This window comes from Pipistrellus kuhlii, unplaced genomic scaffold, assembly GCF_014108245.1.
Source record: "Pipistrellus kuhlii isolate mPipKuh1 unplaced genomic scaffold, mPipKuh1.p scaffold_m20_p_14, whole genome shotgun sequence".
Lineage (NCBI taxonomy): Eukaryota > Metazoa > Chordata > Mammalia > Chiroptera > Vespertilionidae > Pipistrellus > Pipistrellus kuhlii.
Genome location: NW_023425449.1, coordinates 9,991,877 through 10,017,110, shown reverse-complemented (window position 1 = coordinate 10,017,110; position 25,234 = coordinate 9,991,877). Strand labels below are relative to the sequence as shown.

General features: G+C 48.2%; 2 protein-coding genes and 1 long non-coding RNA gene across 15 annotated transcripts in view; 1 reads left to right on the top strand and 2 right to left on the bottom strand.

Annotated features, from left to right (window-relative positions):
* GRHL2 (grainyhead like transcription factor 2) overlaps nucleotides 1–9,360 on the top strand; it is a 115,169-nt gene extending 105,809 nt beyond the window's left edge. For 6 of the 7 annotated variants that reach the window (XM_036436686.2, XM_036436687.2, XM_036436691.1 and 3 more), the window contains 3 exons: nucleotides 2,077–2,162; nucleotides 6,093–6,157; nucleotides 8,575–9,360. In XM_036436686.2, the coding sequence (XP_036292579.1) occupies nucleotides 2,077–2,162; nucleotides 6,093–6,157; nucleotides 8,575–8,689 (266 nt within the window). In that variant the 3' untranslated portion in view covers nucleotides 8,690–9,360. Of the gene's footprint in view, nucleotides 1–2,076; nucleotides 2,163–5,063; nucleotides 5,347–6,092; nucleotides 6,158–8,574 lie in introns of those variants that run through there. The other variant, XM_036436688.2, reaches the window with a different exon arrangement.
* Nucleotides 8,953–10,437, bottom strand: LOC123652291. The gene is made up of 2 exons (XR_006741550.1): nucleotides 10,023–10,437; nucleotides 8,953–9,989 (listed from the first exon to the last, which is right to left on the bottom strand). It is a non-coding gene; the product is annotated as an uncharacterized LOC123652291 (long non-coding RNA).
* An 8,819-nt stretch (nucleotides 10,438–19,256) lies between these two features.
* The window catches only part of NCALD (neurocalcin delta), a 268,172-nt gene continuing 262,194 nt past the window's right edge, over nucleotides 19,257–25,234 (bottom strand). For all 7 annotated transcript variants that reach the window (XM_036436709.2, XM_036436712.2, XM_045581352.1 and 4 more), the window contains 2 exons: nucleotides 23,616–23,721; nucleotides 19,257–21,932 (listed from right to left, as the gene is read on the bottom strand). In XM_036436709.2, coding sequence (XP_036292602.1) covers nucleotides 21,835–21,932; nucleotides 23,616–23,721 — 204 coding nt within the window. In that variant the 3' untranslated portion in view covers nucleotides 19,257–21,834. The remainder of the gene's footprint in view (nucleotides 21,933–23,615; nucleotides 23,722–25,234) is intronic.

Below are 25,234 nucleotides of genomic sequence, written 5' to 3'. Positions count from 1 at the left end.
TTACATGTCTGGATGGTGTTAGTCACATTAGCAACCTTTAAGCCTGTAAAAGGTTTTCTGACATCACAGGCTCACCATCAAATGTTTGTGTGCACGTTGAGCTCCATCCTGCCTGCCTTTTTATCTCATACTCTAGAATGAGGGCAGAGCTGTATGGAAATCAAAGAATCACACGGGCAACATTAACCTGGCTTGCATCCACATTTAGTATCTGCTGGCTAGTCCAAAGAAGTGCTTCTCAGATTATGTTGAGATTTTGAAGTCAGGACCAACATTGTGTTGGGCTATGATGAAAAGCAAGAATCTGGCCTCTGAAACATCATCATAGGGACACATGGGGGCGCTGCAACCTACCAGCCGTGGAGAAAGTATGCTCCAGGAGCAGCTCTCCTTTGGAAACAGATGCTGGTGCCACTGAGCCCTCGCCCGGAGCTCCCAGCCTGAGCCTCTCTGACCACCACAGGGAATCGGCGTCAGTGCCACTTCCTTTGTTGATTTTGTTGGAAGTTCTCCGGGAGAGATAAGGAGCATGCTTTCCACCAATGCCACTTTTTGTGGTTCTGCCTTTCTGGCCACTTCTCAGGGTGGCTGTGTTGGAGCCCTTGGGGGCTGCCCTGTGGCAGCTACCTTTGCCGGTATCTGGGATGTGTGATGGTTGCGATTGCCTCGGCAGCAGGGGTTCTTAGACTGCTTTGCCGGGGACACACAGCTCAGGAGAGCCAGCTCCCTGGGCACCGTGGAGTATGCTGAGCCCGGCAGTCCTCGGAGGGCATCCCGTAGTCAGTCAACATGCCCCCATACCACCTTCTACCCTTCCCCAAGCCATCTTATTTCCAGGATAATAATTGTAGGAGATTTGTAAACCCGTTTGAATAGAACATGGTTTGGGGTTTCCTGAGGCTCAGACTGGAAATTACATTTTCCTGCCGGAGGCTGTGGGAAGAAGCTACGGGAGATTCATCTGGAACAGACACTAGTGAGAGCTTTTATTGTTTCTGTTTTGTTTTATTTCGTTAGTTGTTTTTCCTTGACTTGTTCTCATCTAGTGGTAGTTGTGATTCCGTGATCTAAGTGACCCTGGTTGTACTGCTGACGCTGGGTCCTCTTATGATGCCACTAGATCATTTTATTTATTTTTAATTATTTTGTTTTCTTTTATTGATTAAGATATTACATATGTGTTCTTATTCCCCCATTGTCTCTTCCCCACCCCACCCCCCCCCTCACCTCTCCACTCTTGCCCTCACCCTCCTGGTGTCTTTGTCCATTGGTTAGGCTTATATGCATGTATGCAAGTCCTTTGGTTGATCTCTCCCCTCCCCCTCCTTCTCCCCGCCCCCCACCTCTCCCCCACCTTCCCTCTGAGGTTTGATGGTTTGCCACTAGATCATTTTAGCTGAAATGGAGACTATAAGATATTCCTTCCAAAGGATGGAATTGGGAAGTCTCTGGAGGCACACTCACTCCATATGTTTATTTGGCACTTTGTTTTTATACTGGGCAAAGACAAGAAGCTGCAGAACTTCAGGTGGTTTGTTCTTCTGTTTTCTTCCTACACAACTGACCATCTAGTTACGGCTATGTAGTTGTCTGCCTCTCAGGAATGCCCGCCGTCCTAAGTGGACCATGAGCTTCAGGACAGGCTGCGTCTCCGCTCATTGCTGCGACCTCAGCTCCTCGCACATGGCCTGGGGCCTAGGAGCCCAGGTGGGACTTCAGGAATAGTTATTGAATGATCAAGTACATATACAGAAGACAGAGGTCTCAGGTCTAGAGAGGTCATGCACACACCCTGTGAGAAACTCACATGTGAACAGTGTGTGAAACAGCTGGGTGTCGGTACCCAGTTGTCAGTCGGTGCCCAGATGCCATCGCGTTGCTCCTTCCCAGTCCCTGGCCGCAGGTTGCCTAGGGAAGTGCCTCCTCGCCCGCGTAGGATGTCATTGGCCCTGGAGCACCGGGATTTATCCATGGATAACATCAGTGTCCAGGCCTGTGTGACAGGAAGCAGTCTCCTGTGGCGCCTGCGGGATTGTGTGGGCTCCTTGTTAACCCTTTCCCCCCCTGCTCTTCCAGTGCTTTTGTACGTGAGGAAGGAGACGGACGACGTGTTCGATGCCTTGATGTTGAAATCTCCCACCGTGAAGGGCCTGATGGAAGCGGTAAGCCATGAACCCCTCTTCTAGGAAAGCTGCTTGTGTTCTCCTGAGCTGGCATCCCTTCGTTAAGATGCAGCCTTTAAGATTTTTATGCATGTTATTTATCTGACTATGACTTTAATGGACTCTACTTTGAATATGGCTTATAACTCCCTCTTAAAGTTTTCCCCTATACAACTGTGCTGTAGATTATTAGGTTTTATTTATTTATTGTGTGTGTGTGTGTGTGTGTGTGTGTGTTTTATAGTGATGGAGACAACAGGACTTCCAAGGGACAGCTACATTGGAAACAGCATTTTGGGTTATGAGGCAAACTGGTAAAATGTATAGGATCGTGCCTACTTGTGGAATCATATTGATATTCATGGTCTTTTGTGGCTGGTTTATTTCAGCCACATTTCAGCATGTGTTGAGGTTTCTCCTTGTTGTAGTATAATCGGGACTTCTGTTATAGGATTGGGTTGTTAGGATTTCTCCGTTGTTAGTGGGAATGGGGTTCTTACAATATATATTTTTTAAATATATTTTATTGATTTGTACAGAAAGGAAGGGAGAGAGATAGAGAGTTAGAAACATCAATGAGAGAGAGTCATTGATCAGCTGCCTCTTGCACACCCCCTACTGGGGATATGCCCGCAACCAAGGTACATGCTCTTGACCGGAATCAAACCCGGGACCCTTCAGTCCCCAAGCCGACGCTCTATCCATTGAGTCAAACCGGTCCCGGCACAATATTTTATTATTATTAAATATATAGGTGAATTTTTAAAAATATATTTTATTGATATTTTTTTACAGAGAGGAAGGTAGAGGGATAGAGAGTTAGAAACATCGATGAGAGAGAAACATCGATCAGCTGCTTCCTGCACATCCCCTACTGGGGATGTGCCCGCAACCAAGGTATATGCCCTTGATTGGAATCGAACCTGGGACCTTTTAGTCCACCGGCCGATGCTCTATTCACTGAGCCAAACTGGTTTGGGCTCTTACAATATCTTTAGTAAAGGAATTTTCTGAAATTCTCACAGGAGAAAGAGTCATTTTTATTGGCGTGGAATTATATTTCTCGGGTTGCAAAGTCCCATGTCCCTTAATCCAGTCCTGAAAAAAGTGTAGCTGGGGTTCCAGCAGGGCCAGTGTGCAGAGTTCCCATTTCGTGGCTGGGTCCATTGTGGCCTCAGGCTGATCACAGTCCATGATCCATTATCTCCCAAGAGAGAAAGAGACTAAGAATTCACGATTGTGAGAGAGAGCACTTCCTTTGTTCAGGAGTTAAGGATCTCAGATTTTGTGCTCTTGCAGGGGCCACTCCTATTCTGGCCACTGACTCACTCCCAGGTGTGGCTGACAGGTAAGCATCTTCCCACGTTGCCCAGACCTTACTGGGCATCTTTCTTTTGCCCATCCCTTCCCCCCAGTGAGCTGTGGGCAACAGACTTGAAAGTGTTAACTGCAGCTTTCTGGCAAAGCTGTATAAATGGCGTGCCTATGTATGCAGTCTTCCCTTTACTCCTGTTATTCAATAACCAGGTTAATTCTGATGCTATCACTTAATTCCTTTTTATGGTTGAATAGTATTCCATTGTTTAAACATTTTGGTGTTCCAGTCATCAGCTGGCAGACATTGGATACTTTACCATCTGGCTATTGTGAATAGTACCGCTATAGACATTCGTGTACAAGCCTTCGACACTTGTTTTCAGTTCTTTGTCCACCAAGGAGCGGAATTGCTAGCCAGACCAAAAAGGTCACATATTATATGATTCAATTTATAGGAAATGCCAAGAATAGGCAAATCCGTAGAAATAGAAAGCAGATTAGTGGTTGTCAGGAGCTGATGGAGTAATAGGACGAGACTAATGAGTTTTCCTTTTGGGGTGATGGGATGTTCTGGAACTAGGAAGTCCTGAGGGTTGCACAGCATTGTGAATGGACTAAATGCCACTGAAATAAATGTACACTTTAAAAAGGCAAAAATGGCAAACTAGATACAGAGGGGTATCACCAGGAGAGGTTTTGCCCTGGCCCTGTGGTTGGCTTTGTTGGCAGTCCAATCCCCAGGCATTTCTGAGCAGGGACCGCCCTCTAGGAAACACTGATGGAGGGCATGTTAGTGTTTTCTTCAGGTTTCTGCAAAGGAACAGAGTTCACTGTTACTGAACCTGAAGGAAAACAAAATGGAAACAAACACAGCAAAAGCGTGATCTACATCTCTCAAATGAGCCAGGATTTTAAAAATGTATCATCCATTCTTTCAAGGTGGCCACTTAATGAATTGGTGGGTCCTTGAAATGTTTTCTATATTCTTACACATATTATTTTTAAAAATACAAATGACATTACACTATATATAGACTGTTCTGCAAATTGTTTTTCCTCCCATAGTATGTTAAGATATATATATATATATTCTAGAGACCTAGGGCATGAAATTCATGCACAGAGAGGGGGGTCCCCTCCACCCAGCCTGTATCCTCTCCAATCTGGGACCCCTTGGCTTATGTCCAACTGCCTGTTTAGGCCCTGTTCTAAACCGGTAGTTGGACATTCCTCTCACAATCCAGGACTGCTGGCTCCTAACTGCTCATCTGCCTGCCAGCTTGGTCATCCCGACTGCTCCCCCCTGCAGCCTGGTCACCCCTCACTGCCCCCTTCTGCCGGTCTGGTCATCCCACCCTGCCTGCTATTCAGTTGTTTGGTCGACCCTCACTAACCCCCCTGCTGGCCTTGTTGCCCCATGCAGCCTGCTGTTCTTTTGTTTCTGGGAGGGCATCCTGACCAATTTGCATATTACCCTTTTATTAGTATAGATATTTGTAGGCTTCTCACTTTTTTTAAGGACATAACGACTGCATAGTTTTCAACTGTGAAAATATGTGCTTAATGGATGTTTGTGATCCACAGTGTCTGTATTATGAACAGTGATTCTTTGAGGAGCTTTGCATACATCTGAGTGTATTTCTGTAGACCAGACGGCTAGATGTGACATATATGGGTCAAAGGGGATATGGATTTTTAACTTCAACAACATATCCCAAATCTCCCTCTAAAGCGATTGAGCTTGTCACTCTCTCATCTACGGAACATCAGAGTTGCTGTTTCCCATACTGACTGACACTGTATTTTTAGTTAGTTTTTGTTAGTCTGGTGGATTAAAAGTAGTATCTTGTTGCTTTAATTTGAACTTGTAGTTAAATTATGTGTGAGGTGGTGCCTTTTTTAAAATATGCCTATTGTCCTATTAACTTTTTTCTGCAAATTACTATTTTGTGTTTTTTACCTTTTCCCTTGAATTGTCAGATGTTTTTTGTTTTGATTTTCAGGGATTCTTTCTAACTTAAGGAAATTAGTTCCATGTCTGTCATTCGTGCTGCCAAAATGTTTCCCAGTGTACTCTTTGGCCTCAGCTTTCTATGGCGGCTTTTGCTATATCAGTACTTTTATCAACCTTTGTCTCTTTTTCTTCAGGTTTCATATCTTGCTTGGAAAGATCTTCCTTACTTGAAGATGATATCCATACAAATAACTGACCCACTGGTTTCTTTTTGTATGGTTTCATCTTCTTATATGGAAACCTTTGATTGGATTATTTTGGTATAGGTCTAGAGAAGGCATCTAGTTTAGCTTAAGTTTTTTCTATATGGCCACCTATTAATTCACATCATAATAAGGGCCCACCTTTCCTGACTGATCTGGAATGACACCGTTATCATAGATTATGTTCTCATGAGGCTAAAAATGTTGGTGAATGATGGAAGGTTTGTCCAAAGGAAGAAGAAGGCCTTGCAAATGAGGCGTTTTGAGAGTCTGACTCGTGAGTGAAGGACACTGGCTCCCAGGAAAACCTCCCAGAGAATTAAGTCAGAACTCTTCTTGTGCTTCTGCTTGGACTCCCCTTTGTGCTCACCTGCCTTTTTGTTGTTGGTGTTACAGATATCTGAGAAATATGGGCTGCCGGTAGAGAAGATAACAAAGCTTTACAAGAAAAGCAAAAAAGGGTAAGAAAAAAATTGAACTTAAATTAACTTTCAGATAAGTCAACATAGTGCTTAAAAAAAAAAAAAAGGTGGTGCCTCTCTTTTGCTAGGTTCCATTGTCCACCTTTTATAAAATTGTGCATCTTTCTCCCAGGTGCAATGAATTTCAAGGCCCTTGAATGAGAGAGGGCGGGAGGGTTGTGCGTTGTCATTCCGGTGACAGGGTTAGTGGGTGGAAGAGAGGGGCCTGGAAGTGGGGAGAGTGGCCAGGTCACCCTTCTGCAGAGTGGAGTTTTAGTGACTCCCACGCTGCTCTTGGAGTTGGCTTCCACGCTACACAGAGGGAACAAAAAGGATTCTTTCTTCCCAAGTAACTATTAGCAAAAATGCTCTAAATCAGTGGTTCTCAACCTTCTTAATGCCTCGAACCTTTAATACAGTCCCCACATGAGGTGGCGACCCCCAACCATAAAACTATTTTCATTGCTACTTCATAACTGTAATTTTGCTCCTATTATGAATTGTAATATAAATATCTGTTTTCTGATGGTCTTAGGCGACCCTGCTAGCAGTTCTCAACCTGTGGGTTGCGACCCCTTTGGGGGTCGAATGACCCTTTCACAGGGGTCGCCTAAGACCATCAGAAAACAGGTATTTATATAACGATTCATAACAATAGCAAAATTACAGTCATGAAGTAGCAACAAACATAATTTTATGGTTGGGGGTCACCACAACAAGAGGAACTGTGGTCGCAGCATTAGGAAGGTTGAGAATCACTGCTCTAAATCATCGCTGGACCTGCTGGTTCTCAGTGTTAACAGCAGCAACTCTCGTTAGTGGGTATTCGGTGGATTCTGTGTCCCCTGAGATGTGTTTGCTATGCGTTGCTCTGTTCCTGCCCCCTCTATCAGATAGATTTTACCCCTCCATTCCTGATGAGGAAAGTGAGCTGCATGGAGGCTCAGCATCTTGCCTGAGGTCTCGTGTTCAGTAGGTAGGACACAGATTTGAACCCAGGCCCATGGCCCCAGAGCCCAAGTGCTTAGTGCCTCATTCTGCTCTCTGCCACCTCCAGGCCCCGGGGGCTTCCTCCCCTGAGGCTCTAGGAGTAGAGGCTGCAGAGCTGAGACTCGTGCCGGAGGGTCTTTAGGAAGCCAGCTTCTGGGGCCATTTTCCTATGAGAAGCAGAAATGGGTCTTGAAACTTCACTCTGGGCCTCTCATAAAGGAAACAGATTATCCTTCTGGGTAGCTCAGCCTTTCTCAGTCATGGGGTCTCTTGGTTGATGGGGAGTCCAGCAAGAAACACTTTCCACGTGAGCTTCTGTTGGAAAGCTCACTAGCATGCATTTTGCAATTCTTCCCAAGGTCAATGCCACAGTCTGGGTTTACTCCCTGATCGTGAGACGAGTGGTGTCTGCTGAGCACAAACCCTCAGCGCGAAGCCCCTGCCAGTGATGCTAACATTTCACTTTCATTGAGCCCTGCGTCAGGCCCTGGGCTAAATACTTTAATCCTAACAACAAGCCTTTAGAGCAGGGTTGTTATTCTTTTTCTTGCAGAAGAATAAACTGAAGCTCTCAAAGTCTAAACAACTGGCCCGGTGACACATGGCTGTAAAACGATAGTTAAGTTTTTCATTCTCAGAGTAAGAATCTGTTTGACTTTAATGGAGAAGATTGACTCCAGAACTGCGAAATCATGGACAGAACCTGGAAGTCGTTGACTTTCTCACAACTAAATCCACTGGGGATAGTAACCACGGAGTAGATCACATGTGGTAAAGGATGAGCTTCAGATGGGGCAAAGCTAGTTTCAAAACCCTACTCAGCCATGACCTTGGGGAATGATTTAACCTCACTGAGCTCAGTTTTCTCTTGCAAAATGGCACCGATCACACCTACCTGCAAGGTCGCTGTGAGGATAAAGGGCAGGGTCTCTGCCACCCGGGAACGTAGGACATGCTCAGCGGAGGCTAGCTGCAGTTCTGGTTAACGTCCTCTTCCTCCCGTAAAAAGTGGGAAATAGTCTTTACAATGCATTCTCAAGAGGCCATGAAAATGGGGCACCTAACTGTTTAGGTCCTGGTTCTGTCAGTATGTCAATAGCCAAGTCTGTGAGTTTAGCCTCTGTTAACTCCTGGGCCTCAGTTTACCCATCTATATCAAGAGGGTTGAACTGAATGACCTCTGAAGTCCTGTTAGGAATCAGGAGGTTAGTTCTGAGAAATTGAGGCCTTGCTTTCCTCCAGCTGATTTCTGGAGAAAGACGATGGAATGAGTGTCTTCTTCCCTTGCCTTGTCGCCTCTCTCCTCCACCCTCCTGGCCTTCCTTGAAGAAGAATGGCAAAGGGGACCCCCAGCCTGTGGTCCATCCTTTCCTAAGCATGTTGTTCATGGCACTTTTGTCTCTCCCCTCTCCCCCCGCCCCTTCCAGCATCCTGGTAAACATGGACGACAACATTATTGAGCACTACTCCAATGAGGACACCTTCATCCTCAACATGGAGAGCATGGTGGAAGGTTTCAAGATCACACTCATGGAGATCTGAGCCTGGCCGGCTTGCCCTCGCAGGAGCCCTCGGAGCACTCCTCCCTGGGGAAGGAGGAGGCCCAGCCCTGGAACCCGCAGACCCACCTCACCTGTCTCACAACTGCTGTTACACGACCGTGCTGGGGGCGGGGCAAGGTGTGCAGCCCCACTCCTCGTCAGTGCGTCCGGCCCATCCGCCAGCTCCTGCTCTGGAGCTGAGGCCCAAGCCCCTCAGGAAGGGACCTTGCACCTGTCAGACTTTTATTTATTGACCACCTTTTCCTGGAGCCCAGGACCAGGCCCGCCGGGACTCTGCAGGTCACTGCTGGCTCCAGGTGACGCCATCAAGAGCCACCCCGCCAACCCATTCATCTCGAAGAGCCTGAGCAGGTCTGGTCCCACCTGTCTCACCTCTCCACTTCTCCCGAGTGGCTGGACCAAAGGAGCTGCTTCTGGGTGCAGTGGTCAGAGGTGGGGTAAGAGGTGGGGGTCCCCTGGCTGGTCAACCCTTCAGTTTGATCGGGGGAGGTCATCTTGCTGGATACCTCCAGGGGTCCCCTGCACATGGCCATCGGGCCTTGTGCAGGAAGACGTTCAGCTGCCATGTACTTAGAAGGTGACACGGAAGGCATGCCGGCTATCATGTACATAGTGTTTATAATATTGCAATAATATATTTTGCCTGTGGTATGTGGGCATGTTTACTGCCACTGGCCTAGGGGAGGCACTGCTTTCTACCAGAGGTTTCTGCCTCTCTGCTGTGTGGAAGCACGCTGGGCTGGGGAAGTGACCTCCAGGCTGTAGGTGACTACGGTGGGTGCCAAGACAAGCTCCAGGGGGCACGGCCAGGAACTCAGTCCTGTCTGCAGAGGGAGCCCCGTCCTCTCCATGGGCACGCCTACTCTGGAGCCCGCCGCCGCCACCGCCGCCTCTGTCTCGCGGTGATGTGCGTTGCTGGAGTCTCTCTCTGAGCTGCCTTGTGGGAAAGGTCAGAGAGGCTGAGGCCCCAGCTCCTCCAGCTTTGGTGCCGGCACTGCCTGAGCCTGTCCTGAGGATCTCGGCCGCTGCGCAGTGCCTTGCAGTTTACGAGCATGTCCTTCATCTCAAGTGGCCCCCCTTACAGCCCAACTGCAATGCTGAGAGCGGTGCCAGCAGCTCATGTCTGGACAGACAGGCCAGGGCGGCCTCCTGGGCCTCAGTGCTAGAGGGAGAGGGACCAGTGGCCTCTGCTCCTGGCTGCTGGGTTGGGAGGGAGGAAGGGAGGGAAGGAGAGAGCCCTGGCTCCTCTGAGACCAGCCTGCAGAGGAGAATTCCACCCCCTGCTACAGGTCCTGAGAGAGGAGAAAACACACTTCCCTAAGCAATCGCAAAAGCTTGAACCGTCCTGGGCCACTTTTCCCTTTGAGGGAGCAGGTAGGTGTCCAGGGGTTCGCATTCACCCTCGTGGGTGAAAGAACCAACTTTTCGGTAGCCAGACACAACCCCCACCCAAGGTACGAGATCCAGGACAGCTTTTCTGTGAGGGCCCAGATCTGTTGGTAAAGCACTTTTGATGTCTTATCCGGGGGCTTTTTCTCCGAGGGCTCCCTGCTCTCCCAGCCACCTGCCCCTGGGGTCCCTAGCAGGATGGACGGGCTGCCTCCAGCCCAGCTGTTTCTCTCTAACACTGCAGAGGATTTGAATGGAATGGGGGGCAGGTGCCATGCTTAGGAAGACCTCTGGGTGGTGGAAAGGGGGCACCTGGCTGTGTGCCTTCTGGACAACTCATCGCCCACCCTTCCTGTGGTGCCAAAGGATTGCATCCTGGGTACAGCTCTGCTCCTGTCATCCCCTCCTTCTCCACTCTGACTGTCATGTCCTGGACTAGCCGCTGGGGGGTGGGGGTTGGGGGGGGGGCTTCTGGGTCTTGATGGGCTCTGTTGTAAGGTGGACACACTCAGTGTTGGAAATATCTGCTATACTATGCACTTCCCATGCTCCTTGGCCTTAGCGGTGGTTTCAAACATGATTGGTGGACACAATGGCAAATACTACTGGACTAGGGAATAGGACACCAGGCTAGGGGAAAGATTTTAAAATATTGGCAATCTGACATAGGCTATCTACCCTTCTCTCTAGACCAGCGGTTCTCAACCTGTGGCTTTGGGGGTCGAACGACCCTTTCACAGGGGTCACATAAGACCATCGGAAAACACAGATATTTACATTACGATTCATAACAGTAGCAAAATTACAGTTATGAGTAGCAACAAAATAATTTTATGGTTGGGGATCACCACAACCTGAGGAACTGTATTAAAGGGTCACGGCATTAGGAAGGTTGAGAACCACTGCTCTAGACTCTGTAGAGAAAATGTTGGCTGGTTCTGCCCTAGGCAGAGAATGAATCAGAAATGTTTTTGCCTTTGTCCCCAGTCCCTAAGCAATCATTGGGGTGACCACTGTGCCAGAACAGAGAACATGTGGTCATTGCCACCAAAGGGTGGTGCAGAGTGCCACCTCCCATCCGATCTGTCCCTCGTGTTTACCAGGTCCCCTCTGCGTTCTCAGAGTGCCCATGGCTTAGCTATGATTTGTTCTTCACTATGGAAAGTAGCAGAGCTCTGTGGAGGAAAATTTCCTGAGCAAAAACACTCCAGAAAAATAGGAAATTTTGCCTCCTTTTGTTGTCCCCTAGGTCAATCACACTCAAATAAATAAGCTTTAAAAAAAAAAAAGAAAGAAAAGAATGCATTTACAATGAGGGACATGTGAAACAAGTGTTTTAAGTACAGACCCAAATTGCTTAGACTTTACGGGTGTTTGGAAATTGGGACCAACAGAAAAATGCAGTCAGATGTCATCTGGGAATTGGACCCTAAAAGCCCAAGGCCCGTCCCATGCCCCAAACATAGGAAGCATGGCATGAAGCCAACATTTATTTTCCTTCTTATTTAAAATCATGAAATGCAATGAAAACAGAGGGTTTGTGCCAAATTCTATGAACAGCCCTTTCTTAAAGACAAGCAAGGGAGATTGCTAGATGGACAATTTGCTCTTGTGTTTTAAAAAAAAAAAAAGGCAAATGTAACTTAATAGTTTTGTAAATGGGAGAGGGGGAATCTATATAAATACAGTTATTTTATTTTTTGTACATTTTTAAGAAGAAAAAATAAATATTCATAAAGTAAGAGTAAATAACAGTGTCAGCTACTTTTTGTGAGGTTGGTGGTGGGGTTCTTTGGTCGGAAAGAAACCCCTGTGTGAGCTGGGAAGATGCTAGGTTCCCCTTGGCCCCTTCCAGTGCTGGGCTTCACCACTGTGGGAATTTCCCCTGGTCACTTTATGTCCCACCCCAAGGTCAAGTGAGAAGAGGACTGAATAAAGCCAGAGTGACAGAGACAAGCTACCAGGGTAGTTATTGTTGACCAGTTCCTCAGGGCAGAGCCCATGCACTTTGACCTTCCTCTTTCCCAGCTCACCCCCTCTTGAATGAGCCCAGAGCTTATTCCTTAGTCCATCTGCACAGAGAGGCCAAAACCATGTGCTGAAACATCAATTTCATCACAACAATCTTTTGTCCTGGAACCCAAAGGTCAGCTCAGATGTAAACCCCTCTATCCACTATCCCGGTATTTATTGGTGTTTCCTCAAAGAACACCCACCCGCTGAATTGCCCACAATTCCTGATTCCCTCCCGAGAGCCTCTCTGTGCCAAACAAATGGCACTTATGTGCTTCCACATCTTACCTTCTCCCTCTGTCCTTGTCCACAGCTTCCAAATCTTTGCTGAAAACTTACCTTCAGAAAGCCTTCTTCTGACTTCATCCCAGTGGCATCTGCAGCATCCTCCATATCTGGACCAGTGGGCAGGGCAAGGAGGTTCAAAAAAGTGCTTCTTGAGGTTTCTGGAAAGATCATGGGATTAGAAATGAGCCACAATGCCTTGTTGCCATGATCCATGTTACATGGTCTAAGTAGGGGGTCTGAATCCATTCCCCACAGGCCCAAGTAGGTCCCACTGAGGATGCAGCTGGTCTCCGCACATCCCCCGAGGCAATCTCTCCCTTGGCCCATGGCATTCATTCTCCTGCTGTTCAGTCAACTTTGCAGGCAAGTTCTCCCACTAGGCAAGGATGACCAGTTGTCAAGGCCACAGGGCTCAGTTCCACCTCTTGCCTTCCACTCTGCCAATTCAGTTACTGTGGGCCAAGTGCTGTGCCCCATTCTGGGGACACAGAGGCTGATGTGCAAAGTGATAATAGCTCTGTCACCCCCTCAGTTCTAATGCATACAAATCCCTCTTATTCTTAGCCTTCCAAAATGTGGTGGGAGGATTATAAGAATAAAACCAAGTCCGAATGCAGGATGGCAGTGTAGGTAAACACCTAAACTGCTGCCTTGCACAATTTCAAAACTACAACTAAAAGACAAAATGTCTATCACCCAGAGCCATGGGAGGGCTGGCTGAGTGGAAGTTCTGCAACTAGAAGGAAAGAGAAAGAATTCAATGCACAAACGCCGAGGTACAAGGGTGTGAGTGCCATCCTGGCTGGTGGCAGGCGTTGCTTTCTTCAACCCGAAGGGAGACAAGCTCCTGATTTCTCTGAAATCCAGTTTCTGGGGAGACACACAGGACCCAAACTCCTTCGGGGAGAAGCTGGACTGTCTGCCATCGGGTCGGAAAGTGAGGGTGGCTTGCTTGCAGAGCTGTGCACAGAAATAATTGTTTGCTGTGCAGGGATGCGAGACATGGGGAGATGCAGGGACGCTGGCAGCCAGCCATCGCTGTTTGCCACACCCTAGCCTAGTGACGTCCTGAGACGCCTGCCCCACACAACCTACAAACCCACCCAAGCTCCAAGCAGAACCTTTTGCATATGAATGGCCTTTTCTATGGCAGCTTAACCTAGCAAACTTACAACCCGCTTTAGAGAGCTCCAAAGCCTCCAAATCCTACGCAAAGAGGAGAAAACTGTAGTTCTCACTGTAGCTCCTGCAGGGTGGCCTCAGACCGTAGCTGACCTGCACCCCATTGGAGATCCAGAAGCCAGTGTACCTAGTGGTAAGTGTGAGACACCAAATTACAACTCCTCACATCCACAGTGACACATCCAAGAGGCAGACTCAGTAAGCACCAAAGCCCCACTGAAACAAGTCCTATACCATAAGCATATCTCCAGTGCAGCAGTTCTTCCATTATAAACACAGCAGGTTCCCAAAGCCAATTGGCCTGGAGGACAATTCCAGTGTACCAACAACAATCAAGGCTTAACTACACAAAGATTTTGCACTCAGCCCACAAAGGGGTGTACCAAGAGCGTCTACCTCAGGTTACTGGGGAGGCTGAACTACTGGCTCCTATAGGTCACCTACCACACAAAGCCACTCCATCAACACAGGGAAGCAGCCAAAATGCTGAGTCACAAAAACATGTCCCCAATGAAATAAGTGGAGGAAAGCAAACTACGAGACAACATAAAGTTCAAAATTACATCTATAAAGTTACTCAAGAATCTTCTAAAAACAGCTGAGAAACTTGATGAGATCTTAATGAAAATGCCAAAAAAAATGGAAAAGGACCAGTAAGAAATTAAGCATACACTGTCTGAAATAAAAAATATACAGAAACTCAACTGTAGATCAAAGTACCCCAAGAATCAAACCAAAGATTGGAAATATGAGGAAACAAAAAACACCCAACCAGAAAAAGAAAAAAGGATCCAAGAATATGAAGATAGTGTAAGGAGCCTCTTGGACAACTTTAAGCGTACCAACATCTGAATTTTTGTGGTGCCAGAAGAAGAGAGAGAGCAAAATATTGAAAATCTATTAGAAGAAATAATGACAAAAAAACTTTCCCTACCTGGTGATAGAAATAGACTTACAAGTTCAGGAAGTGCACAGAATCCCAAACAAAAGGAATCCAAATAGGAACATACCAAGATTAAACATAATTAAAATACCATGGACAAAAGACAAAGAGGTAATCTTGAAAGCAGCAAGAGAAAAACAGTTACCTACAAGGGAGTACCCATACGACTGCCAGCTGATTTCTTAACAGAAACTAGAAACTATGCAGGCCAGAAGGGTGTGGCAAGATATATTCAAAGTGATGAACAGCAAGAACCTACAACCAAGATTAGTCTACCCAGCAAAGCTATCATTCAGAATTGAAGGTTTAAGCTATCACTCAGATAAAGAGCTTCACAGACAAGAAAAAGCTTAAGGAGTTCATCATCCCCAAACCAGGATCCCATGAAATATTGAAGGGTATTCTTTAAGAGAAGGAAGAAGCCAAAACCGGTTTGGCTCAATGGATAGAGCGTCGGCTTGGAGACTGAAAGGTCCTGGGTTCGATTCCGGTCAAGGGCATGTACCTTGGTTGCAGGCATATCCCCAGTAGGGGGTGTGCAAGAGGCAGCTGATAGATGACTGTCTCTCATTGATGTTTCTAACTATCTCTCTCTTCCTCTCTGTACAAAAATCAATAAAATATATAAAAAAAAGAATAAAAATGTAAAGATAAAAATTATAAACAATAAAAAGACATCAAATACATACCTACCAAGCGAATAAAAAGTCTGAAGAACAGAATGGACTGATGAATATAATAGAATCAGGGACATAGAAAGGGAGTGGACTGACAATTCTCAGGGGGAAGAGGGTCTGAGGGGGTGGGAAGAGATTGGACAAAAGTCTTATACCTATGGATGAAGACAGTGGTGGGGGGGGTGGTAAGGGCATGGGATGGGGAATCTATGGTGCTGAGGAGGAGATGAATAATAATCTGAACAAAAAAAATTTTTTTTAATGTAGTGGGAGGTCCCCAAATGTGAACCTCACTTCGGGAAGGCTGCCCTCTCCAGTGTCTGAGCCCTGTTTCAGAGGGTCAGTAGCAGTGGTGAAGGGGATGAACACTGTCATCAGTCCAGGTCCTCCAAGAAGCAGAAGCTAAGAGGGGATTTGATGTTCAGATTTATCGGTGGGAATTCATGTAAAGGATAAAGGGGAAATGAGCAGGAGGCTACAGGGACAGCATGCAGACGGAACCCCTGTGAAGGAGAGAGGAAAGGAAGGAAGCTTGGTCCTGAGCCTCAGACTGCCTGGGTCCTGAGCGGAGAGTCCCTGAGCAAAGGTCACTGGTGGGAAGAATCCATTTGGGGTAAGCTTGGTCTGTTTCTAATAACCCCATCATGGGCCGTCATTGACGGGAAGCAGCCTGGGAAGAGTGGCTCAGAGTGAATACAGGTGGCGCCAAAAGCTGCAGCTGGAGCATGTCAATGAGCTGTGCTTCCAGAAGCAGGTTCTTGCAGCAGCAGATCTGAACCGGCCCCTGTAGACACCACCGCCAATTCCTTCTAAAAGGTTCTCTAACAGAGATTCAGTGGGCTCTACTTTCACATTTAAACATTCTCTGAGTGGCCCTAGTGGGTTTGGCTCAGTGGATAGAGCATCATCGGCCTACGGACAGAAGGGTCCCGGGTTCGGTTCCAATCAAGGGCACATGCCTGGGTTGTGAGCTCGGTCCAACATGCAGGAGGCAGCCAATCAATGACTCCCTCACATCATTGATGTTTCTACCTCTCTCTTCCTCTCCCTTCCTCTCTGAAATCAATAAAAATATATTTCAAACAAACAAAAAGCATTCCCTGAGGGGTTTTCTGGTCTACCACCCTAATGAATATAATACATCCTTTGTCTGAAGGTCTTTCATCCCTGCACCTTCTCTGAGCTCTGCTAAATGGGTGCGTGGGTATTTGGGGAGCATATTGAGGGACCCCTGATCATCCTGAAGTAGCAAAAGAGAGGAAGGAGGTGTTGAAAGGCTACTAATGGCAAATATCACCCAATTGTTTCTTGGGTAGCAAACACTTCCTCATGTACCACTCAAGAAAGAACTTGACTTCTGCTTTGCCATCGAACATAGGTGTAAGATACTTCATAGTCATGTTTAAGGTGCTGGACAGAACTTACCAGTGATTTGTGGACTTCTTTGCTAATAACTCCTATCCCCTCCCCAACTCCACACACATATACAACTCCATGTATATACTGCATGGTTCTGTGTGGGGCCAGCATTGAACACTCCATGTGAGACCAGAAAAGTGATTAAATACTGATATTGGAAAGGTACATTTTGAGAGAGAGTCTGTCCATTTGTCTGCATGTGTGTGATACATTGATGGCAGAGCTATGAGTATTGAATAGGATTGGCAAGCTGAGCTGTCCAGAATTTTGAAGTAGTTTCACTATCTCTTCTGGAGAATGGTTTAAAAGTCATTCCTGGAATAGTGTGGGGAAAAGAAGTCATGAAATATTCCAGGAGGCAGCCAATCAATGATTCCCTCTCATCATTGATGTTTCTACCTTTCTTTTCCTCTCCCTCTCTGAAATCAATAAAAATATATTTCAATCAAACAAAAAACACTCCCTGAGGGGGTTTTCTGGTCTACCACTTTCCTGGAATAGTGTGGAGAAAAAAAAGTCATGAAATAAACCTCCCCAAACCCCTAACCCCTCTGTGAGCTGCCCTAGGGCAGTGGTCGACAAACTCATTAGTCAACAGAGCCAAATATCAACAGTCCAACGATTGAAATTTCTTTTGAGAGCCAAAATTTTTAAACTTAAACTATATAGGTAGGTACATTGTTATTAACTTAATTAGGGTACTCCTAAGCTGGCCTTTGCTAAAAACTCAAGGGGCCAAAGAGCTGCCTGTGGCTCACGAGCCACAGTTTGCCGACCACGGCGGGAGTTAACTACACTCTGTGGAATATTCTCAAAGTGATCATTGTTTGCAACCCCAGGGATGCCTGGGACCAGCATGGCATATGAATACCTACGTCCTGACACGCGGTCGGTGTACTAGAATAGAGAAAACTGAGATGAACATACCGTTGGTTAGATCCTTGGCTTGAACATCTTTTTCTTCCTCTTGTTTCTTCAGCCATCTTGAAAAGCAGAAAATTTCGGGAGAGTGCTGAGCTTCTTCTGACGAAGATGGGAGAGGCAAATGCAAAGCATCTCTGTTTCTCCCAAACAGTTTTCCTGATCTCCCCATGTTGCTGGCATGGCCAAGGGTGACCCTGAGAGGGGGTGGCTAAAAGGCTTAGAAAAGACAGATAAGAGAATGAAAGCTGGGTCTCCGTGGGACGCTGCTTCCCGAGAACGCCGACACTCACAAGCCATCTTTATTTTAGAGCTGAAGTCACGAGGCAAAGTGAGGGCGTGGTCAAGATGTTTATAGCATTCTCACGGGTTTCGAATCTACTCAACTACATGCACCTGAACTCTATCAAGCCCACATCACTCAGACGCATGGGCCATGTGCTCAGACCACAGGTTCAAGCTATCATTGTGCGGGGTGGGAGTGGGGAGGCTCTGCCCTCCAAGTAAGGACTTGCACGTCGCCCCAAGAGGACTGTGCCCTCTCAAGAGTCCGAGGCTTGAACCCATCCAAACACTGTAGCCGTGCCCCAAGACTACAAACACGCCATCTCCTCCTCAACTGAAGTGTACCCTCCATGCCTGAACTAGGCTATGAGGGGATCCAGTTGGGTTGGGGGGTTGGGACAATGCCCTGTAAATAGGAGCCTCAGGTTTGGAAATTTGCCGGAAATTTCTAGGTTGGCTCACAATAAGTGTGGGACCACAGGTTCCTAATTAGGTTGGACACTCCCACCACCTTCTCATCATCGCTGCCACGAATGACATGTTGCTAATCATGCTGCATAGTCGTGTGCTCCAGGGCCATTGTGGTCCATAAAGAGCAAACGTATAATGTAGGAAAACACTCCACTCCAGGCCAACTCAACTCTAACATGAGGTGTAGTTGGCCCATGAAGCAACTTCTACAGCTGACACCCAGCCATTTTTCCCCTACATTAATGGCTTTCTGTGCTGGAGGCAGGGCCAACGACATCAACAAAAAACAAAGGCACAGTTGATCTGTAGTGGCTTTGAGGGTGTGAGCTCTGTATCATGTCATCTTTTCTATTGACTCTTCTCCAGACTGAGAGGCGAAGAGAGGGAAGAGGAGAACACAAATTTCCACTGAGGAGGAGAGCTTGCCTCAGTTTCTCCTTCCATTGCACCTAATGTTAGAACGAGGGTTTGCAGGTGTGAGCAAGGAGAGGTGAGAACATGAAGGCCATAAGTGGAGGGAAGTACGGAAGCCCAAGTGTAGACCAAGGATGCTTTTGGATGGGGCTTGGGCCTCAGCAGCCTCTCTGATTTCCCCCTGCCCCCACTTTCAGAAACCCTGGTTCCTTGTGTCTCTTGAGGGCAGAAACTGTACCCAGAAGGAAGAGGCCAGAGCAGGCACCTGGACCCTCACACAGGCACAGATTCAGCTGGAGTGGCAGCTTCGGCATGGAAACCTCATGTTCCAGACAACCATTAAACACTCAACGTGCCTGACTGCCAAGCTAGAGCGACACAAAGTCAACCGATATCGGGTCCATTCCAAATGATGGGTTTATAAGTATGCATATGATTAAATCCACTTGTGCCCCCTGGGGCACAGAGATGGGTGGGACAGCCCCCTTGGCACCCTTTCCCGACCCTAAACAGGGATATGAAGAGTCAACCACTCCGTATCATCCTTCAATTTATAAACCACTTTATTCCAGTCCCTTGAATATCACAGGCTGGCTTGATTTCAGACAGAGCAGAATCCATCCCTCAACACAGCAATGACAATGAACAGCCCGGCGCAGGAGTGACATAAACCTTCAGGCATCCCACTTTCTGAGTGCTGCAGGGTCCCTTGGCCAAAACGAGTGCATTGCATTCGTCCTGCAAAGGCCTTCCCAGGAAGGAGGAGAAGAAAAACAACCCTCGAGAAAATACAGACAGGGTCAATGGCAGGCCAGGATGAGGACTATTTCTGTATGTCCCCAGCGTGTCGGCGTTCATTAGCCGTGCGTCTGGCTCTTGTTTTCTTTCCTAAACAGCTGGAGACCCTCTTCCCTGCTCCTCATTCCGGCTTCGGGTTCTAGGAAACAAAGTGAGTTTGGTTCAGCAAGATATCACGACCAAGGACAGAGCCCAGGTGGGTTTCCCAGACATGAGCTCGCTCCACGCTCTAAGGAGAACTCAAAGGAGGATTTTGGTCTTCAGTCAAGGTGGGGAGAGAGTGAGGTGTGCCTCCTGGACACTACTGATAGAGGTGCTTGGTCCCCTCCCTCACTCTGTACTCACGTCTTAGGTTAATCTCCTATTTTTCCAAAACTAGATTTTCCCACCCGGGCCATGGAGGAACTTGGCAAGTCTCCGTGTAAAACAATTGTGAGAAACTCACACTCGGAGGAGGATTAAAATGATTTTACGGAGTCCACGTCTCAAATTTCATCCTGCAAAATAGGTTCATGTTGGTCAACCACACAAATTTGGATTTTTGCTACCGGTTAAGGTGGATTCAAGTAAATACACAAGAATCTGGAGGTGAGAAAGGGCTCAGCATCATCTTCCTCACGGCTATGATGTCTCCCTTTCTGTGGTCCTCAGGAAACAGCAAGGCAGGAGACAGACCCACTGGGGGCCTTCTGCCTTTTCTTGGGGTAGGTTTCCCCCTCTACCATTTGGGTTTCCTCATGCCTCCTGCTTATTGAAATATGGCTCCCCTGTCATCAGCAAATTTCACTCTTAACTTTCAATTCAAACTAGTGGGCCCGAGGTCACCAAACTAGCAGCTCAAATTTGTGCTGTCGCTTCTGGAAATAGAAACCTTCATTCAAAGAACACGGCGATGGAAAACACCTTTGGATTCTCCATCGTGGGCCTTGAAAATCACAGATGCACTTGCCCGTGCCTTCTTCATTAGGAATCAGATGATTGTCCCCCCGCCCCCTGACTCCGTAGGGCCAGTTGGGGCATGGAAAGTCATCTTCCCAGACACGACTCCCTAACCATTCATGAGGACCAAACCAGTGGGAAGTCCTGAGAATTTATACTACATTTCTCCCGGGTCTACAGAATGTCCATCTGCTCAGACACCTCCAATGTGATACTGCCAACCAGATGCTGGGCTGGGGGGCCACCCGTCACCTCACATCTCTCATAAGGTAAACAGTCTGGCGCTCCATTTGCGGGTCCCCACTTCGGCCTGCCCTGCTTCTATTCTCCAGGCACTGCTACTCTGGAAAAACATTCAACATTAAGGTTGGGCTAGTTCAGGATGACTCGGTACTGTTCTGGAATATATAAAATATACCTGCTGATTGGTGCATTGGTGCAAAGACAGATATGACTTTAAAACAAGACATAGACATTCATTATAATTGGCTTACTTCACAATAAGCTACCAGAAACAGTCTTTTGTAATAAGATTGGATTAGTGCTCACTAAACATGCATTTCATTGAAACAAGGCGAAACACTTAATTTGGTCTGCAATACCCAATATTTTATATACAGCATTCTTCTTTTGTTTTTTTGTTTGTTTGTTTTTGTTTTAAATCACAAGAAGCAACAAGATGGGTCTGGTCTTGGGATACAAGTTACCATTTGTGATCACTTTCCAAAGAAACTCATCTTAGCTCAACTCGTGTAAACCTGTGAAGAAATAGCTGAGCCATCTTTTTCTCTCCACTATTACTTTATCTTGAAATGTTCACAGCTTAGAAACTACAGCCTGCTGGAAAGGAGGGGGTGGGTGGAAGCAGGCCTGTGGGGGGAATTCCCCAGGCCCCTTTAACAGCCTGGCCCTAGAAGGCTCCTCATTCCCAGGCGGGGGACCCCACATCTGGTGCCATCACCCCTTGGGGCATGTGTGACAACAGACGGGGGGTGGATGGGGGAGTTTGTTTTCCAATCAAGCCCCTCAAAGCTTGCGCCAGATGGGGTTCCCTTCTCCTGCCTCCCCGCATCTTCGGTTTTGGAACAGAGACGTTAGAACCAAGAGGAAATAATCATAAAAACAATGAAAGTCGTCAGAGCAACGAACACCACAAAGTCTGTGCACGACAGCACGGTCCATGCGCTCCCCGAGGCGTTGGGGCTCTGGGCATTTCCACGAAGCGTCCACGATGAAAGAAGCGGAAAGCAGCATGGAGGGAGGTGCCTCTGACTGCGGGGGGGACAGCATCACCATCAATATTGTTTGGCAAAGAAAAAAAAAATTGTTAAAAAGAAAAATCAAAAGGGAACAACACAAGCAGCTCTACGATTCATGGGCGCGGGCTCAGAACTGGCCGGCGCTGCTGGGGTCGCACTGCAGGAGGCGCACGATGGACGGGTCGCTCTTGGCCCCTCGGATGAACTCCTCCAGGGAGAGCTTGCCTAGGAAGCAAGAGGAGGGAACACAGGTGAGTGGCCGCAGGTGGCAGCTGGAGAACTCATTCCACCGCATCTGGGAGGCAGTGATGGCTCCCCTGCTCCCTGCCATCCAACACCTCCACCCTCCCAGTGGGAGGCCCAGGGGGCAGCTCTTGCACAGGATTGCAGAGCCAGCCCTGCCCCTGGCTGGCACACTTCTTCCTGGGAGCCCCCATGTGCCTGCCCTGGCAGGTGGCCCTGCCCTGACCCCAGCCCTCCTGCTTCTCCAGCTGCAGGTACCCTGGATCGGCTCTCTCGGTATTTGTGGAAGGAATGTCCCCTCAGCCTCTAAGATGGCACCAAGGCCATTCCTTCCCATGATGTCATAGTCACCTGGGTTACTTAGGTTTGCTGAGTGAGATGGGGAGGTGGGACATGCTGATATCTGAGGGAGGGCCCCTCTAGGACAGCTGTACCCCCACCAACGTAAGGAAAATAAAGGAATGTGTGTGCAAGGCAGGGGGTGCCCCCTGGGACCTTCCCATCAATCAGAATGCTTTCCTCCTAGGCTGGCTGCCTGGCTGGGAGAGAAGGACTCAGCCACCTGGGGCCAACCTCTTACGGGCCCTTTCCAGAAGGGAGGCCAAGCTTCTCCCCATTCCCGGTGCTTCCTGGGGGGCCTCCCTGGGAGGAGCTGCTGGGCCTGTCTCCTTAGCTTTGCCCTCTTCTTCCTCTTGGCAGGACGTGCTCCCCTTGGCCCTCCAAGGACCGATGCCTGGCTGCCCTGCTCGCTGCTGCTGTGGGTTTGGCCCCCACGCCCACGGAGCCACATCCTTCAATGAAGCTCGGTCCTCTGCCCTCTATTATTGCTCTATTGGTCACCTAATTCCAGCTCCAGGCAGGAGGGTGCCCTCTACGGGAGCCCTCACCGTCTACCCCAACAAAATACGTCTTCTGCTTAGCCACAGCCCCTCCCCAGGTCCTAGCTCTTGGTTAACCAAACTTGCCTTTTTCCACATGAAGGAGAAAGGCGGGGATCAATCTATCATCTATCTATCATCTATCTATCTATCTATCTATCTATCTATCTATCTATCTACTTTCAATCTGTAGAGCAGGAGCCCCCTAAACTGTGTGTCTTGGTTTCATTGTGCAAGCTATGCCTAGGCTCATGCAGTAGTTGAAACAGTGACAGCTTCCCTCTGCTCTGAGCTTGAAATCCAACCTTCCCTCCACTTTGGTTTGCTTGCAGCCCCTTGCTGGGTTTGAATTGGGGGGATGGCACCTTCCGGGAAGAACCTGATGTCCACATCACTCCCCTCCCATCCCTGCCCATCCTGCGACAGTGAGAACCCACTGGGCTCCAGGCAACCCAACACAGAGCATGTGCAGGAGGGTCCGCTAACCCCTGGCCAGCCGAAGTGAAAGCTACAGGGGTCCGGCTAGCATGTCAAGCCCCTCTCCACTTTCTGATGAGCTGTCCTGCAAGGACCCAGCCTGCTGTGGCCTGGGCTTGTCCCCACCCTCATCCTCCTCGGAACTTCACCACCGGGGAGCAGGCAGCATGAGCTCCTTTTACAAAGAGAGGGCCCTGAGCCAGGTCCTCCTGGCCAATTCCTTATCCTCGAGCGGCATTTCCCGGCCTGAACGCCCAGCCCCTCCAGCAGTCCCCACCCTGAGCAAAGGCACGTGGCCTGGTCCTCCTACCATCTCTGTTGGTGTCCATCTGGCGGAAGATCTTTTCCGTCCTCTTCTCCGGGGTTGACTCATCTTCAGGCATCTTCATGACGGAGGAGACCATCTTGTAGATCGCCTGGAGGCAGAAACAAACGACAGCGTGGGATGTCAGAAACAGCGTGGAGGGGCCCACAGTAGCCCCGTCATTACACTTCCCAAACGCATGGGTGAGCTGAAGGGAAATTCCTCGCTTCACAGAGGGAGCCACCCTGTCCCCGCTGGTCTGCTGTGGAAAAGAGGCACAGTCATGAATAGGAGAAGCCAAGCCGCAGAGCTCATGTCAGCACTGAGAGCCTTCAGGAGGGGCAGCTGGCGGGGAGACCCCGGAGCCCTGAGTGTCACACCGTAGGGTGCATATGGATGCCCTGGGGATCATGACCATGCGGGATCTGACTCAGGAGGGTGGGCTGGGGGCGTGAGATCCCGCATCTCTACCAAGCTCCTGTGTGGTCCTGATGCTGACCTCTGAGGACCGCGCTGCTAAGAGAAGGCTATGAAAGGGCAGGGCGGGGATAACTCCTGGGAATGAGAGGGCAGGGCGAAACTCCTGAGCCTCCATTTTGTAACTGGACCCTAGCCCTTACCCAACCAATTGGGGTCAGCCAAAGCAGTGACATCATCACCCCTATAAAACCCTTTGATCTGTTGAAGCTCGTACTCTTCTGCCATGCCGCTGTCGGTGTAAGTGGGACAGAGCCCATGCTAGCATGGAGCAGGCTTTCTGCTATTGCATCGGACTCGGCTCCCTGGTGGTCTTTGGGGAGCAGGAAATCTGGGTGTAACAGCTGCAGATGGCATTCCTCAGGCCTGAGCGATGGGCTGGGGTAAGCTGTGGCCTCCTGTGAGGTCCCTCAGGATGGCAAAGACCTGACCTTCTGCAAGTGCAAACCCTGGTCTGCTCCCTGGCAAGCAGCCCCTCCATCCAATGCTCTTCTCTTTGATGGCATTTGTCTCACATTCCTTCTCAGTGAGCTCCCAAATATCCTCCCGTGGAAACAACCTGTCACCCAAGTTTGGGATTAAATAGTTATGCAATCTCGGGCTTGAGATAAACTGGATGCATCTGAAATCTGCTGAGCTCTTCATTTACTCTCCCACCTCATACTTAGCCATTCACTTATTCACTCTGTCATGCATCAAATATTTATTGATCAATTATTCTACACCGGGCCTTATCATCTACTCCATCCTTGTCATCATGGTTTTACTTTTAAATAAGGCAGAGCAACATTACTAAAATAAAGAAATGAATGTAAAACTATTTTTGAAAGCAGTGCCTCAAAGGAAGATGCGTGGTTTTATGAGACAATGTACCAGGAATATCGAACTGTCACACTCAACAGAAAGTCTCCAAGAATTTTAGTCCTTAGCTAGTAGGCAAAAGGAGTTGGGTTGGGACAGAGAAATAAGGACAGGTTCATACAAAATTTAAAAAAAAAAAAAAAAAAAAAAAGCCCACAAAGAAAGTCAGGATGCTCTTCCATGACTATATTTGCAAAATGGAGCTCTGGAATGGAGCAAGAAGCTAATGTCGGAGCACACTGTGGGGTTGAGGAGGAAGTGAGGGCTCCTTTAAGAGGCTCACATTT